The sequence below is a fragment of the Anomaloglossus baeobatrachus genome, chromosome 2, assembly GCF_048569485.1.
Source record: "Anomaloglossus baeobatrachus isolate aAnoBae1 chromosome 2, aAnoBae1.hap1, whole genome shotgun sequence".
Lineage (NCBI taxonomy): Eukaryota > Metazoa > Chordata > Amphibia > Anura > Aromobatidae > Anomaloglossus > Anomaloglossus baeobatrachus.
Genome location: NC_134354.1, coordinates 133209729 through 133226719, shown reverse-complemented (window position 1 = coordinate 133226719; position 16991 = coordinate 133209729). Strand labels below are relative to the sequence as shown.

The 16991-nt window shown below is 48.3% G+C and overlaps 1 protein-coding gene across 1 annotated transcript in view; it reads right to left on the bottom strand.

Annotated features, from left to right (window-relative positions):
• SARM1 (sterile alpha and TIR motif containing 1) overlaps positions 1-16063 on the bottom strand; it is a 56432-nt gene extending 40369 nt beyond the window's left edge. Inside the window, exons 1-3 of the mRNA XM_075335350.1 lie at positions 15979-16063; positions 13390-13901; positions 3410-4028 (exon numbers count right to left, since the gene is read on the bottom strand). Coding sequence (XP_075191465.1) covers positions 3410-4028; positions 13390-13844 — 1074 coding nt within the window. The 5' untranslated portion in view covers positions 13845-13901; positions 15979-16063. The remainder of the gene's footprint in view (positions 1-3409; positions 4029-13389; positions 13902-15978) is intronic.
• Between the last annotated feature and the right edge of the window lie 928 nt (positions 16064-16991).

Genomic DNA, 16991 nt, shown 5'->3' with positions numbered 1-16991 from the left:
GATCGTACCCGCCCCCATCGGTTGTGCGACACGGGCAAATCGCTGCCCGTCGCGCACAACCTCGCTTACCCCCATCACACTACTTACCTGTCCTGCGATGTCGCTCTGGCCGGCTTTCCGCCTCCTTTCTAAGGGGGCGGGTCGTGCGGCGTCACAGCGACGTCACACGGCAGCCGTCCAATAGAAGCGGAGGGGCGGAGATGAGCGGGACGTAAACATCCCACCCACCTCCTTCCTTCCGCATAGCTGGTGGAGGCAGTTAAGGAGATGTTCCTCGCTCCTGCGGTGTCACACACAGCGATGTGTGCTGCCGCAGGAACGAGGAACAACAACGCTAATTAGAAGAGAGCGATTTTTTGTTTTAGGACTACCTCTCCGCGGCAAACGATTTTGGACGCTTTTGCAATAGTTTTAGGTCCACATAAGTGTCACACGCTGCGATCTCGTTAATGACGCCGGATGTGCGTCACAAACAATGGGACACCGACGATAAATCATTAACGATATCGTAGCGTGTAAAGCCAGCTTTGGACCTTTGTCTACGGTACATGTTTAATAAAGTTAATTCTATTGAACAAAAACACTTAAAAAAACCTCATGTTTTTTGCAGCATTTTTTCTTTGCTTTGTACGGGTAAAAAAATGCTGAAAAATGCTGAAAGAATTGATAAGCTGCAGATTTCAAACTGATGCAGCTTTTAATTCGCATTAAAAATGAGGTAAAAAGAAAACGCTGCAAAAACTCTGCATGTGAATATAGTCTGAGTTAAGTTTCTCCTCTGAATTGAGTTTTCCTTTAAGGGGGTTTTCCCATAATGCGCCCTATCCACATTATAGTTGATAAATATCTGATTGCTGATAAGCCAACGTTCCTTCTCTGCGTACATGCGTTTGAATACAGGAGTTCCCAAACATGGATCCTGACGGTTCATTGATTGTTAGTGAGTAGGGATGATCGAATACCACAAAATATTCGGCTTTGCGAATATTCGCCGAATAGATCGCCGCTATTCGACTATTTACGAATATTTGATGCGCAATGTAAGTCTATGGGAAACCCGAATAACAACTATTCGGCCTTCCCATAGATTAAAGGCCACTTTACACACAGCGACATTGCTAGCGATGTCGCTGGTGAAAGCACCCGCCCCCGTCAGTTGTGCGTCACAGGCAAATCGCTGCCCGTGGCGCACAACATTGTTAGTCCCCGTCACACATACTTACCTGCCTAGCGACGTCGCTGTGGCCGGCGAACCGCCTCCTTTCTAAGGGGTAGGTTCGTTCGGCGTCACAGTGGTGTCATTAAGCGGCCGCCCAAAAGAAGCGGAGGTGGGGAGAGGAGCAGCCGTAACATCCCGCCCACCGCCTTCCTTCCTCATTGCTGGCGGCCGCAGGTACGATGTGGTTCCTCGTTCCTGCGGTATCACACATAGCGATGTGTGCTGCCGCAGGAACGACGAACAACCTGCGTCCTGCAACAGCAACGATATTTGTGATTAGAACGACGTGTCAACGATCAACGATTAGGTGAGTAATTTTGATCGTTAACGATCGTTCCTGCGTTTCACGCGCAACGACGTCACTAACGAGGCCGGATGTGTATCACGAATTCCGTGACCCCAACGACATCTCGTTAGCGATGTCGTTGCGTGTAAAGCGGCCTTTACATTGCGCATTGAATTTTCGCATAGCGCCGACCTATTCGTTGGATATTCGCGAAGCCGAATATTTGTGGTATTCGATCATCCCTATTAGTGAGCTTATCAAAACAGCAGTGCATGGCATTTAGTTACCTATGTCTTTGATTTTGAAGGGCGCATCAGCTTATACTCACAACCACGGCTCCAATCACAGTTCTCCTAATGCAGTGAAGATGGAGGGCTTCGGACCCCCATTGTAGTGATTAACAGGGTTGACAAAAGTGCGGCCCCCAGTGATCGAATTTTTATCACTTATTCTGTAGACAGGTAAGGCCACTTTCACATTGCATTTCTACCTACGTTCACTGGTCCCGTTGGGGGAATCCGTCCAAACCCCCCTCGCAAAACGTGTTTCGAAGGCATGTGCCGAAGGAGCCATTGACTATAATGGAGCAGACGGAGTCAGCGTGTGCTCTGTCTTGCACCATTTTCGGGCATATACGTTTTCTGTAGGCGGACTCCCAGACATAGCAGACTACGTTCGGTTGTCCGCCTGCAGAAAACGTATATATGCCCAAAAATGGTGCAAGACAGAGCACACATTGACTCTGTCTGCTCCATTATAGTCAATGGCCCTGTCGGCACATGCGTCCGAAACGTGTTTTGCAAGGGGGTAAGGGGGTTCTGATGGATGCCCCGACGGGACCAGTGAATGTAGATGGAAACGCAAAGTGAAAGCGGCCTAAAAAAAGTCTTACTTAAATTCCCCATACACTTTAGAAAGCTGTCATCCGAATGATGGTTCAGCCAGCAGCTATCTTGCCCAACTCTCCCATATACAGGAGTGCACAGTAGTGAGCGTGATTTTGTACTCTATGAAAGAGCCACTGCAAAACATCTTTAGGGCAACTTAATTTTGAAAGAGTAAAAGGATCGGCTTTCCAAAGCCAGACATACCAGATCCTTATCTCACCTGACGATCATCAGTAATACACATCAGACTGTAAAGGTACCGTCACACTTAGCGACGGCTCCAGCGATCCCACCAGTGATCTGACCTGGCTGGGATCGCTGGAGCTTCGCTACATGGTCGCTGGTGAGCTGTCAATCAGGCAGATCTCCACAGCGATCAGAGATCAGCCACCAGGCACCAGCGACCTGTGTAACGACGCTGCGCTGTGCTTGGTAACCATAGTACACATCTGGTTACTAAGCAAAGCGCTTTGCTTATAGTTACCCGATGTGTACCTTGGCTACGTGTATAGGGAGCAGGGAGCCGGCTTCTAGAAGCTGCGGACGCTGGTAACCAAGGTAAATATTGGGTAACTAAGCAAAGCGCTTTGCTTGGTTATCCGATGTGTACCTTGGTTACCAGTGTCCGCAGAAGCCGGCTCCCTGCTCCCTGCACATTCAGTTGTTGCTCTCTCGCTGTCAAAGACAGCGATTGTGTGCTTCACAGCGGGAGAGCAACGACCAAACAATGGTCCAGGACATTCAGCAATGACCTCACAGCAGGGGCCAGGTTGTTGCTGGATGTCACACACAGCGACATCGCTAGCAAGATCGCTGTTGTGTCACAAAAACCGTGACTCAGCAGCGATGTCGCTAGCGATGTCGCTTAGTGAGACATGGCCTTAAGCCAAACACATCTATATCGTGGATGGGTTCGGACAACGTTGCTCTATTGTGTTTGGGGGCTTTAGCTACATTACTTTTATTTTACCCTTTGTAGAATGGATCAATGGACAGGGTAAACATAACTGAATTCACCTTTGTATTCTTGTGCTGGGACTTGATAGCAGCTTCAACACACAAGTAGAAGGCAGCAATGCACTGAGCTTCCAGCCGTGTGCTGTCCAGCAGTGGCACCAGCCGCTGAAGGTCGCCAGCTGTCCTTCCTTGTGTGTTATCACTATTGTTCAGAATACAACGGGCATATTCCTCAGGGTCCAAGGAAGAGATAAAGGGTTCAACCAATGCCAGTGTGCCAGACCTTTCTACCTCCTTCTCAATTTCTTTGTTCGTTGCTAATACGGTGATTGCCAGACAAGCATGAAAACGAATCTGTTCATCTTCTTTTGAGAAAACTAAAGGGAACAACCACTCAGCCGTCTTTCTCTCAGTCATCAGCCTCTGATTAGAAGGTCCACCATACATAGCACAGTTGGCCAAAGCCATAGCACAATGTCTCAGCACTAGTGGATCGGTCCAGCGACACCAAAACAGGATTGAGTCCAGACCCCCATCACATATCAGCTCTTTGCAGGTTTCCTCGGAGTGTTTGAACATGTGCTCAAGGACGCCAGAGAGGTGTCGGGCGAGTCTTGGGTCATCTCTTTCCTTTGAAATGTTTAAGATAACGCCCAATCCAACACGTGCAATGCGATCTCTGCAAAGAGAATAACACAAAACACATTGTATAAAAGGACTTCATGTTCATGTGCTATAAAAGGGACATTAAAATCCTAAGTGGACTGTAAGTTTGAGGCCACTCTGGGATTAGTGCGAGTGTCGCACGACACTCGGCTCACGCTGGCAGCACAGCGGGAGCCGAGTGTCATGCAAGTGTCAAGTGACTGTGGGCCGATCGTGCGATCAGACGACAGCTGTGGAGGGGAGGGCCAGCGCTGCGGAGCGGAGAGTCGGTGCTGAGGAGGGGAGGGCAGGCGCTGTGGATGAGAGGGAAGAATTTATCTCCCTATCTCCTCCAGTGCTGGCTCATGCAATTTTCGCACTGCACTTGCGTTACACTGGTGTAACGCGAGTGCAATGTGATGTTTCTCTTTCCCCATAGACTTGAATGGGTGCGAGTGAAACAGGATCACATTCCACCTACAGCATGCTGAGACTGTTTTCTCGGTCCGATTAGGGCTGAGAAAATAATCGCTCATGGGAGCGGGCCCATAGAGTTCCGAGAGGAATGCAATTTTTTTATCGCATTCCACTTGCTCCGTATTACTCGCCGTGTGTGCTGAAAGTGTTAGTGTGCGGGAAGTAAGACATAACTGCAGGATTTTAATAAATAACATACAGGGGCGCACCTATAGCCGCAGCATCCTGCGATCACAGTAGGACCCATGATGCCAGACAGGCCAAAACAACAAGTGTGGCATGTCACTGTGGGGGGCACTCCTGCAGTGTGGCCTGCTCTGACACTCTTAGTGCCACCTACTTTCCCCCACCACTCTGCATCACTAGGACCTCCTGCAGTACTGTCCTCTCTATATACTTGGGCGTTGTCAAAGTCGACATTGGTAAAGGGGGCAAGACACTGACAACTCAAAAGGAGGACTTGGAGATGAGAAAAGGGGGTGGATTTAAGAATTAAAAAAATTTCTACAAATATCAATGGTCTGTTTGAAAGAAACTGCAGCATGAGTTAGTCTGATCCATTTTCAGATGAGACTCGTCTATTTCAATAGGTGTGCAAATCAATGGATGCCAAACAGGCACTATCTGTATGGCATCTGTTTATAACAGATCCAGTGCAGTTATTTACATAAGAAACTGTATTTGGACTTGTATATATTATTGATGTAAAAAAATGGACCATATACAGCTGTCAAAATCAGGATGGATGAACTTAAGCCCTCATATACCTTAGGCTAAGAGGGATGTCAGCTGAATGATGGTTCGGTTGATCATTCAGCCGGCAGCTATCTCACCAGACTCTCCCATACACAGGAGCATTTTTTTGGGAGAACGTAAGGATTGGCAGTCCAATATTGGATATGCTGGATCCTTAAAGAAGTTTTCCACTACTAATGCGATCCCCTTTCTTTTATCCTAACTCTTCCTAACTAATAGCTTCTTAATAAATTATGTTACGGTATATATCCTGCTCCTATAAGCTTATCTCTTAGGCTAGTGTCACACATCCTTCTTTTCGCCGGTTTGGCGGATCCGGCGCACTCCAGTACAGTATGATACATTCACTTATGACCAAGGACCCTTTTGTTTTTATGATATAGGTCCGAAACGCGTAAAGTTTCACCTGTATGCAGATTATACCTTTGTGTGATGTATTTCCAGGAATGACTATTTTAAGGAAATATCAATAAAGTAATTTTTTTTATATTTTATTGGATTTGTGCTGAGCCGACTCTTTCATCACTTTTTCGCCAGTATGATACAGTACATTAGCAGCGCTGTAACTTCTACGTCACATGCTCCGGTCACATGACAGCATGTGACCGGAGCTTGTCACGCTGCCACTGTACTGTATACACTGTACTGGACTGAGCCGGATCCGCCAAACTGGCGAAAAGAAGGATGTGTGAAACTAGCCTTAGAAGCTCGTAAATACATTTATTGTTGTTGTAGCTTTGACCGGCTGCAGACTGGAATTGGACCAACTGAGCAGGGCACATCATTGGTAAGGATGGGGCTGCCTCTCTGTGAGTGATAGCTGTCTCGGTACACATGCCCAGATCACTCTTCAGTCTCCTCTTAGCCCTCACCAGTGACGTGCCCAGCTCAGTTGGTCCAATTCCGATCTGCAGCCGGAAGGATCAAATCTGCAAAAACAATATAGGTATTTACAAGCTTCTTAAGAGATAAGCTTACAGGAGCATTGATAGAAGTATATTATGAAAGTGTTACCGTAGTTAGGATAAAAGAAAGTGGGTCACATTAGTAGTGGAGAAAGAGAGGGAAAAAGAGAGAAAGAAAGAAAGAGGGAGAGAGAAAGAAAGAGGAAGAGAAAGAGAGAGCAAAAGAGAGAAAAAGAGAAAGAGGGAGAGAAAGAATTACCACCGCCATTTTACAGCACAGAAGTTTGGGTCCCCATTGACTTATATGAGGTTCAGGGTCAGGGGTCAAGTCTGAACTTTTAACTAAAGTGTGGCTAAACCAGGCAAACCCAAACTTCCATGAGTACACTCATCACTAACAACAACCATTTTACAGCACAGACGTTTGGGTCCCCATTGACTTATTGGGAGGTTGAGTTTTGGGGTCAAGAATGGGTCCAAAACCGCTCATCTCTAATGCTCATTGCTGATAAACGAGCAGTGTAAATGCACCTTACAATCACCCTTAGCAAGAAATCTTTTGCCAAAATATTACTAATATTATTATTAGGTTTTTTCTTTTTACATTCTATAAGCATTATAGAACTAAAGTTGGTTTCTAAAGTGCTCATACACCTTCATTCACACACTGGGGTTAAGTATAAATAAAAAAAAAAAAAGTCCAGAAGCTTTCTGCACCGATCTGCTCAGGATCCCGGCACACAGAGTTCTGAGTGCATTGCAATAAAGTAATTCTATCACTTCTAAAATTGGCGTGATTAATGAGAGATACCTTAATGATTAGTGCTTAGAGTATATACTGGTGGTGACGGGAAAGGAAGTGAGACTGTCTGTCGGAGAGCTCAGTACACATTGTGCAGTACCTTTGAACATGCTGCATCCTGGCATAGAATAATAAATCAATACAGAAGGTTGCACCATGATACCACAGTATTTGCTGGCCCTCACTTATGTTTACATACCCTTTATAAACAATTGTGAGCATAGCTTTGTATAATGGAGCTTGCTTGACAGAATGTATTTGTGATGTCTGTATATTTGGTTTCTATATATTTTTGCAGTTTCTTTCATTTTAGGCTAGGTGCGCACATGGGGTACTTTGCACGTTGCGACATCGCTACTGCGATATCGTCGGGGTCAAATCGAAAGTGACGCACATCCGCCACATGACGCCAGTAACGATGTTGCAACGTGTAAAGCCTAGATGCGCCGATTTATGATCACAAAAGCGGCGTAAATCGACGATCTGTGTAGCGTCGGTCATTTCCATAATTTCGGAAAGACCGATGTTACGATGTTGTTCCTCGTTCCTGAGCCAGCACACATCGCTGTGTGTGAAGCCGCAGGAGCGAGGAACATCTCCCACCTGCGTCCCGGCTGCAATGTGGAAGGAAGGAGGTGGGCGGGATGTTTACGTCCCGCTCATCTCCGTCCCTCCGCTTCTATTGGCCGCCTGCCGTGTGACGTCTCTATGACGCCGCACGACCCGCCCCCTTAGTAAGGAGGTGGTTCGCCGGCCAGAGTGACGTCACAGGGTAGGTAAGTGCGTGTAAAGCTGCCGTAGCGATAAGGTTCACTACGGCAGCTATCACCATGATATCGCATGTGCGATGGGGGCGGCGACTATCGTGCTCGGCATCGCTAGCATCGGCTAGCGATGTCGCAGCGTGCAAAGTACCCCTAAGTATTTGGTTGCAGAAATTTGTGCAACAAATCTGCATCTCTTGGTAGAAAAAAATGTGCATTTTAACATGTTTTTGGTGCTGTTTTTCCTTTCATTCTGGGGTGCATTTATTTCTGCACCAAATCTGCAAGGGAAAAAAAAGCAACAAGTGCACAAAACTTCAGGATTCTCATTAACTTTGCTGGCATGAGGATTTGCATGCAGTTTTGTGGCAAAACAACAAGGCCTTAGTGGTCAGGTTTGCAGTCTAGTCATTACAATATTGAGTAAACTTGTCTAAAACGTAGACTGCCAAGGGCAGGATGGGAATGTTTGATTGACCTTAGGTTAGTGACATCCCACTAGCAAACTAAGGTTGAGTTCATGTCACTAATCATCCGTTATGGATGGATGCTGAAGACATCCGTTGGCAAAAAAGTTCTGCAAACACAACTTTTTAATCCATTGTTAAATAACTGATTTCTGCAGGATCCGTTTTTTTAACATTGAAGTCTAATGAGAATGCATCCATTAACGGACAGTGATGTCACAGCACCAGAAAATTATGTCAGTTCTGAACAGTGATGTCACAGCCCCAGCAAATAAAATCAGAGCCAAACAGTCATGTCACAGCACCAGAAAATAAAAACAGTGCCTGACAGTGATGTCACAGCACCAGCAAATGAAATCAGAGCCAGACAATGATGTCACAGCACCAGCAAATCAAATGAGAGCCAGACAGTAATGTTACAGCACCAGAAAATGAAATCAGAGCCGGACAAGTTATGGAGACATATATGCCGTATAACAAGGAAGGAAACCATATTTACCCAAGGTGCAAGTGCAGAAAAGTGCTGTTAGGAAAAACTCCTAAGATCTTCCTCCCTGAAGAAGCGTGCAACCCGTAGCGAAACGCGCGTTGGTGGTGCTCTGATCCTGTTTGGGGGTACTTGATGGCCTAGGAGTTTTTCCTAACAGCACTATTCTGTACTTGCACCTTAGGTAAATATGGTTTCCTTGCTTGATATACAACATATATGTCTCCATAACTTGTCTCCAGCACAACATCTGTAATATGGGATTTTTTTTTCCCCTATACTTATTATATTGGTATTGCCCTGTTTTGGAGGGTTTTTGGGTCTTGTTGTTTGCTGTATTTATTTGATACAATATAATGCAAAGTAATGTGGTATTTTATACATTATTTGGAAACCTTTTTTTCCTATCATTGGGCCATTAGTCTCCCCCTTCCACTCTCCTGTGGTTGTTTTTAGATCTTTTTTGTCTGTTTATGAATTTCTAATAAAATTGTTTATTTTTTGCACAAATTACTCTCTCTTGATTCTAACAAATAAAAACAGTGCCTGACAGTGATGTCACAGCACCAGCAAATGAAATCAGAGCCGGGCAATGATGTCACAGTACCAACAAATGAAATCAGAGCCGGACAGTGATGTCACAGCACCAGCAAATGAAATCAGAGCCGAACAGTGATGTCACAGCACCAGCAAATGAAATCAGAGCCGGACAGTGATGTCACAGCACCAGCAAATGAAATCAGAGCCGGGCAATGATGTCACAGCACCAACAAATGAAATCAGAGCCGGACAGTGATGTCACAGCACCAACAAATGAAATCAGAGCCGGACAGTGATGTCACAGCACCAACAAATGAAATCAGAGCCGGACAGTGATGTCACAGCACCAGCAAATGAAATCAGAGCCGGACAGTGATGTCACAGCACCAGCAAATGAAATCAGAGCCGGACAGTGATGTCATAGCACCAGCAAATTAAATCAGAGCCGGACAGTGATGATGTCACAGCACTAACAAATGAAATCAGAGCCGGACAGTGATGTCACAGCACCAACAAATGAAATCAGAGCTCGACAGTGATGTCACAGCACCAGCAAATGAAATCAGAGCCGGACAGTGATGTCACAGCACCAGCAAATGAAATCAGAGCCGGACAGTGATGTCACAGCACCAGCAAATGAAATCAGAGCCGGACAGTGATGTCACAGCACCAACAAATGAAATCAGAGCCTGACAGTGATATCACAGCACCAGCAAATAGAATCAGAGCCTGACAGTGATGTCACAACAGCAGTAAATGAAATCAGAGCCGGACAGTGATGTTACAGCACCAGTAAATGAAATCAGAGCCAGACAATGATGTTACAGCACCAGTAAATGAAATCAGAGCCGGACAGTGATATCACAGCACCAGCAATTGAAATGAGAGCCAGACAATGATATCACAGCACCAGTAAATGAAATCAGAGCCAGTCAGTGATGTCACAGCAGCAGCAAATGGAATTAGAGTCGAACAATGATGTCACTGATTAATAAGTTCTGTTTATTGACCAACAGATTGTAAAGAGATGACAGTGTAATGAGAAATACAGACCACAGGGCTACATGTGTGGTTTTATGTTTGAGGCCACGTGCACATGCTGACTATTTGGTGAGATTTTTACCTCAGTATTTGTAACCAAAACGAGGAGTGGAACAATCAGAGGAAGGCTGTGTGCGCACATGTGCTATTTTTCATGCTTTTACGCTGCTGAAATATTTTGCCAAACGCTGCGTTCTAAAAAGCAGCATGTCACTTCTTTTGTGCGTTCCGGATGCTTTTCCCACTCTGTCTACGGCAAAGCAAGCACCAGAACGCATGAATTCTGCATGAACAATGCTTTCAAAACGCAGCTTTTCGGCTGCGTTTTGAAACGCACATGCAGTGACTTAAACGCTGTGGAATAGAACGCAGAGACGTGTGCACATAGCCGAAAAGTATAATAGAAACACGTCACCACTGCTGTATTTCTTACCCATGCCTGGTTTTGGCTACAAATACTGAAGTAATAAACTCACCAAATACTCAACGTCGATGGTCGATACGACTGTTCTGTACTCCTAGAACAAAATTTTAAAGGAATTCTGTCAGAGCAGAGCCTGTAGAAATCAAGTACAGGCGCTCGGTGCACCCTGGCTGGGTCAATCATCTAAATTCACCTTCCCAACTACTTGTTTTCCATCTATCTCCTCCCTTCTCTGGCTCTATGAAGCCAGAGCTGTCAATCAAAGAAGTAGGGAGGATGGAGGTAGATGGAAAACAAGCAGGTGGGAAGATGTATTTAAATGCTTGGCTCCGCCATAATGCACCGAGCGCCTGTATTAGGTTTGAACAGTCATTCTGTGCTGACAAAAACCCTTTAATGACAGTACACCTCCTGTTTACACAGGACAATGTGCTGCGGAGAACAATCAATTTTAAGCTCTTTTGTTGGGTGTTTGCCAGCCTGTTTAGGGCTGACAGTCAAGAACGAATTTGTATATTAGTATAAATGCTCATTCCCAATTATTATTATTATTAATAAATTATCAGCCCATCTAATGACCTTTAGCTGTATAAAGGGCATCAGTGTTCCTTTACAAGGGGCACAGTCTTCTCCCTATTGCAGTGTAACTTAGTGTAACCTACAAAAAGATCTGCGAATATCGTTCACAGGTAATTATGCAGATGCTAAGGTAAAAGGAGATATGAAATCTAGCAGTGATAATGGCTGTGAATATTTCCGAGATCCCTTAGGACGCGCCGTTCACCGTCGCTCCACTGAACTGGCTGCTTGCTGATAACAGATTCTGAATAGGAGGTAGGATGTACTAAATTAAATAACCCACTCCACCCCGGTATAACTAGTCTAAGAACTCTTTTAAGTCAGAATAATTGACATAAAATAGTGAATAATTCTTTATCTTGTTTTCTCTCTGAGCCACTTACTGAAGAGTCAGAAGAGCTCTCTGGCTATAATCACATCCTCACCGCTGATCCTGAGGACGGACATTACGGCTGATGGTATCTCTGCGCTGTCTGTGTATTAGTGTTTGTTTCTTATGTGTGCTGGATAATATCTTATATATACCAATTGTCATTTTGTTCGCAGAGCATGTGCTCTACTAGTAACAGATGGATGACAATACATAGCGAAACACATAAATACACCATCACCATACTGTGTGTGAGGGGGGGGGGGGGCATTTTAGGGGGCATCATACTCTATTTGAGCCATAAAAGGGGTATGGTCACTAAGGGGCATAAGTAGAGGCACAATTCGTTTGTACACACCACAGGACATGCCGTCACCCTGGCTTTAAACGTTAGGTGTATGATGCCTTTGTGCCATGACCTTACCTACTCTACTGAATTTTTATTTAGGAATGGGGAAAGGGTTCAATTCAGGTTTCTGATGTGAGGTCTTATGATTTGTATTTACCTCCCTGTATAAGGCGTGAAATATCGCTTGCAGATTTACATGACGTGTGTTCCTTCTACTGGACACGTGTTTTTAATGCAAAAGTACTTAAATGCTCAAACTAATATAAATATTATACAAATGTTGTCTCTGCACTTACGGATAATAGCTGAGAGGAGAAAAGCATGCAAAGGGGTTCTCTGATAGTGAAAACATTTTTCGTAGTCCTATAACTTTTCCAGATAACACACAGAGGCACATTCACCTTCCGTCATCCCTATAGATCCAGCATAGGCGGCTCCAGAGGACTATACCAGCTCCATACATGATGACTTTGCCATCGGGATGTCCCAGCACCACTGATGGTCAGGTGATTAGAAGAGAGGGTTATTCGAGAAACTCCCGCTGATGTGCTGTACTACTAGTCACCTGACTATTGCAGCCAGTGACATGCGGACATAGGTGGCATCCCTTCCGGAGCGGGTGCAGACCTCCGATGCGGCCTATGCTGGGTGCACGATGGTGTGTAAGGTGACGACACCCCTCCATGTGTTATTTTAAAAAGAAAAAAAAATCTACGCAGGCTGCCATGTAAACACTGGACAATAGTGATGAGCAAGCACTGCTAGGCTCAGGTGCTTGGTACTCGTAATGAGCAGTTGTTTGTTGAGGCGGGCTCGACTCGTATACTAAGTGTTATGGAAATGAATGGGGAACTTGAGTATTATTCAGTAAGATCTTCCCATTGACTTCCATTATACTTGGTACACGAGTTGAGCCCGTCTGAGTGTCGTTACCAGCATCAAGCACCTGAGAATGGCAGTGCGCGCTTATCACTACTGGACAGTCCTCAGCTGTCAATGTTCCTAAGATGGCCCCATTAGGCTAAGTTCACACTTCCGTTGTTTTGCATCAGTCACAATCCGTCGCCTTGAGAAATTATGGTATCCTGCAAAATATTTTGCAGGAATCTGTTTTTTCCCCATAGGCTTCTATTAGCAACGGATTGTGACTGATGGCCTTGTGTTGCATCTGTCGTGTGACGGATCAGTCATTTACTGACTGACCGTCAGGCGGGAGCAACGCTGAATGTAACGTTTTTGGAGCGGCAAAAAAATGCACTCCGCAGGTGTCCGTCGCAATCCGTCAAGAGCTATAATGGATGTCTATGGTGCTAGATTCCGCCGTAATCGCAACGACGGACCTAACGGATATAAAACAACGGAAGTGTGAACTTAGCCATAGCCTCCCAGCTGGGTTATACAGAGGTCCATGTGTTCAGCGCAGCCCCATCTTACCTGTTCTCCAGCACCAGAACCTGCTCCAGCAGGTGACATGCTTTGTACTGCACCTCCTTCTCCGTGGACTGAAGGAAGCTGAGGAGCAAGTCCAACGCTCCTTCAAGTCTGATTGTTTCACACAACCCTTGGGCAACCTCGCGCCCCACTGCTGGCATTACCCAGGCCTCTTCCACCATTTGAAATATCTCAGAGATGGTGTCGCACACGCTCTCCTCACACATGGCTTGCTTCAGCTTCGAGATGGCAACATGGAGATCCGGCAGGACTCTATCCAAAGCCACCTGCACATCAGTGCTGAGTCCCGGGGACCCCTGCTCAGCCTTGCCAGGGCCCCCTGAAGTCTGCCACCAGCAAATGCTGTTCATATACCCCGGCACGACGAGGCGCTCGTTGTTACACATGGTGATGTATCTGCAGAGTTTATAAGCTGAGATCAGGAGAGTGAGGACCATGGAGCCTCCTACAGCATTTCTCCTCGGACAGAACTGTTAGGGATGACGCCGCGTTACCTGTATAAAAATAAAGCAGATGAGTCAGCGACGCACAGAAGCCAATGCACAGATGTCATCCATAGGGAGGTAGAGAGTACACTGGACATCAGGGGGTTAAAGCAGGCAAAGCAGACAGGCACCCCCTCATCACAGTGTATTATTAACCCTTTCCTGCCCTGGCTGTGCAGCTCAAAGGGGAGCACAAGCCTGGACTTGGGGATTGTCAGGTCATCCTCTCTCCAGCACCACAATGCTACAGTCACTAAGACAACACTGACTGCAGAAACCCCGCACCCTGCAGATAATGGGCACAGGAACTTATCAATAAGTGACCTACTGCTCCTCAGACACATGCACTGATGGGAGAAAGGACTACACGGCGCACTGTAATGCAGCTCCTCCGTCTATGGACGGTTACAGCCTGACACAGAGAAAATAAAAGCCTCCATTACATGCACTGATAAGGCGGCACCGGCCGAGAGCAAGCGACACCGGCCGAGAGCAAGAGACACCGGCCGAGAACAAGAGACACCGGCCGAGAGCAAGAGACACCGGTCGAGAGCAAGAGACACCGGCAGAGAACAAGCGACACCGGCCGAGAGCAAGAGACACCGGCCGAGAGCAAGAGACACCGGCCGAGAACAAGCGACACCGGCCGAGAACAAGCGACACCGGCCGGGAGCAAGCGACACCGGCCGAGAGCAAGAGACACCGGCCGAGAGCAAGCGACACCGGCCGAGAGCAAGAGACACTGGCCGAGAACAAGAGACACCGGCCGAGAGCAAGAGACACCGGCAGAGAACAAGCGACACCGGCCGAGAGCAAGAGACACCGGCAGAGAACAAGCGACACCGGCCGAGAGCAAGAGACACCGGCCGAGAGCAAGAGACACCGGCCGAGAGCAAGAGACACCGGCAGAGAACAAGCGACACCGGCCGAGAGCAAGAGACACCGGCCGAGAGCAAGAGACACCGGCCGAGAACAAGCGACACCGGCCGAGAACAAGCGACACCGGCCGAGAGCAAGCGACACCGGCCGAGAACAAGCGACACCGGCCGAGAGCAAGAGACACCGGCAGAGAACAAGCGACACCGGCCGAGAGCAAGAGACACCGGCCGAGAACAAGCGACACCGGCCGAGAACAAGCGACACCGGCCGAGAGCAAGAGACACCGGCCGAGAACAAGCGACACCGGCCGAGAGCAAGAGACACCGGCCGAGAACAAGCGACACCGGCCGAGAACAAGCGACACCGGCCGAGAGCAAGAGACACCGGCCGAGAACAAGCGACACCGGCCGAGAACAAGCGACACCGGCCGAGAACAAGCGACACCGGCCGAGAACAAGCGACACCGGCCGAGAGCAAGAGACACCGGCCGAGAACAAGCGACACCGGCCGAGAGCAAGCGACACCGGCCGAGAACAAGCGACACCGGCCGAGAACAAGAGACACCGGCCGAGAGCAAGCGACACCGGCCGAGAACAAGAGACACCGGCCGAGAACAAGAGACACCGGCCGAGAACAAGCGACACCGGCCGAGAACAAGAGACACCGGCCGAGAACAAGCGACACCGGCCGAGAACAAGCGACACCGGCCGAGAGCAAGCGACACCGGCCGAGAGTAAGCGACACCGGCCGAGAGCAAGCGACACCGGCCGAGAGTAAGCGACACCGGTTGAGAACAAGCGACACCGGCCGAGAGTAAGCGACACCGGCCGAGAGCAAGCGACACCGGCCGAGAGCAAGCGACACCGGCCGAGAGTAAGCGACACCGGCCGAGAGCAAGCGACACCGGCCGAGAGTAAGCGACACCGGCCGAGAACAAGCGACACCGGCCGAGAGCAAGCGACACCGGCCGAGAGCAAGCGACACCGGCCGAGAGTAAGCGACACCGGCCGAGAACAAGCGACACCGGCCGAGAGTAAGCGACACCGGCCGAGAGCAAGCGACACCGGCCGAGAGCAAGCGACACCGGCCGAGAGTAAGCGACACCGGCCGAGAGCAAGCGACACCGGCCGAGAGTAAGCGACACCGGCCGAGAACAAGCGACACCGGCCGAGAGCAAGCGACACCGGCCGAGAGCAAGCGGCTGCACCTGTCCTGCTGATCTTCTGTTGTCTGGATTCCCAGCATCTCGCAGAGACGAGCAGCCGCAGAGTGACGTCACCACATCCTCGCCCCACCCCCTGGTAACAGTCAGATCCCGTCTCCTTGACAGCAACATCCACTTCTGCTTATTTCAGCTTCAGCCTAAGAAAGGCGGGGCATATACCACGTCCTCCAATAATCAGCTCTTGGGGTGTGGCTTGTAGCCGGCTGTAGCCAATCAGCAGTTGTGGCGCTTCTGGTAGCAGCCTGGAGCACGGAACGGGAGGGCTGCTGTCTATGAAGTGTCCGGAACAAAGAGCGCGCGGTGATGTGCTCTGAGGGCTATAAATAATGGACGAGCAGAGACTCGGGGAGCAGCAGACACAGAGACCCAGAGCAGAGACTCGGGGAGCAGACACAGAGACCCAGAGCAGAGACTCGGGGAGCAGACACAGAGACCCAGAGCAGAGACTCGGGGAGCAGCAGACCCAGAGACCCAGAGCAGAGACTCAGGGAGGGAGCAGACTCAGCAGACACTCAGGGAGCAGAGACTCGGGGATCAGACACTCAGGGAGCAGAGACTCGGCAGACACTCATGGAGCGGAAACTCAGGGAGCAGACTCAGAGAACAGAGACTCAGGGAGCAGACTCAGCAGAGACCCGGGGAGCAGACACAGAGACCCAGAGCAGAGACTCAGGGAGCAGACTCAGAAGAGGCTCAGAGAACATGGTCTCAGCAGACTCAGAGTAGAGACTTATGGAGCAAAGATTCAGGCACCAGAGAGTCAGGGGGACGCCAAAGTGAATGTATACCCAAGCTTTAGGGTGGTTTCACACTGCATTCTTCGCCACATTCAGTGGCCCCCGTCGGGGCTTAAGTCTGGACACCCCTCACGCACACAAAACGGGATTCAGACATATGCACCGATGGGGCCATTGACTATAAGGCCATGTGCCCGCGGGAGAAAGTAACCGCGGATTTTGACGCGTAAAACCCTAGATTTTTCTAGATTTTCCAGA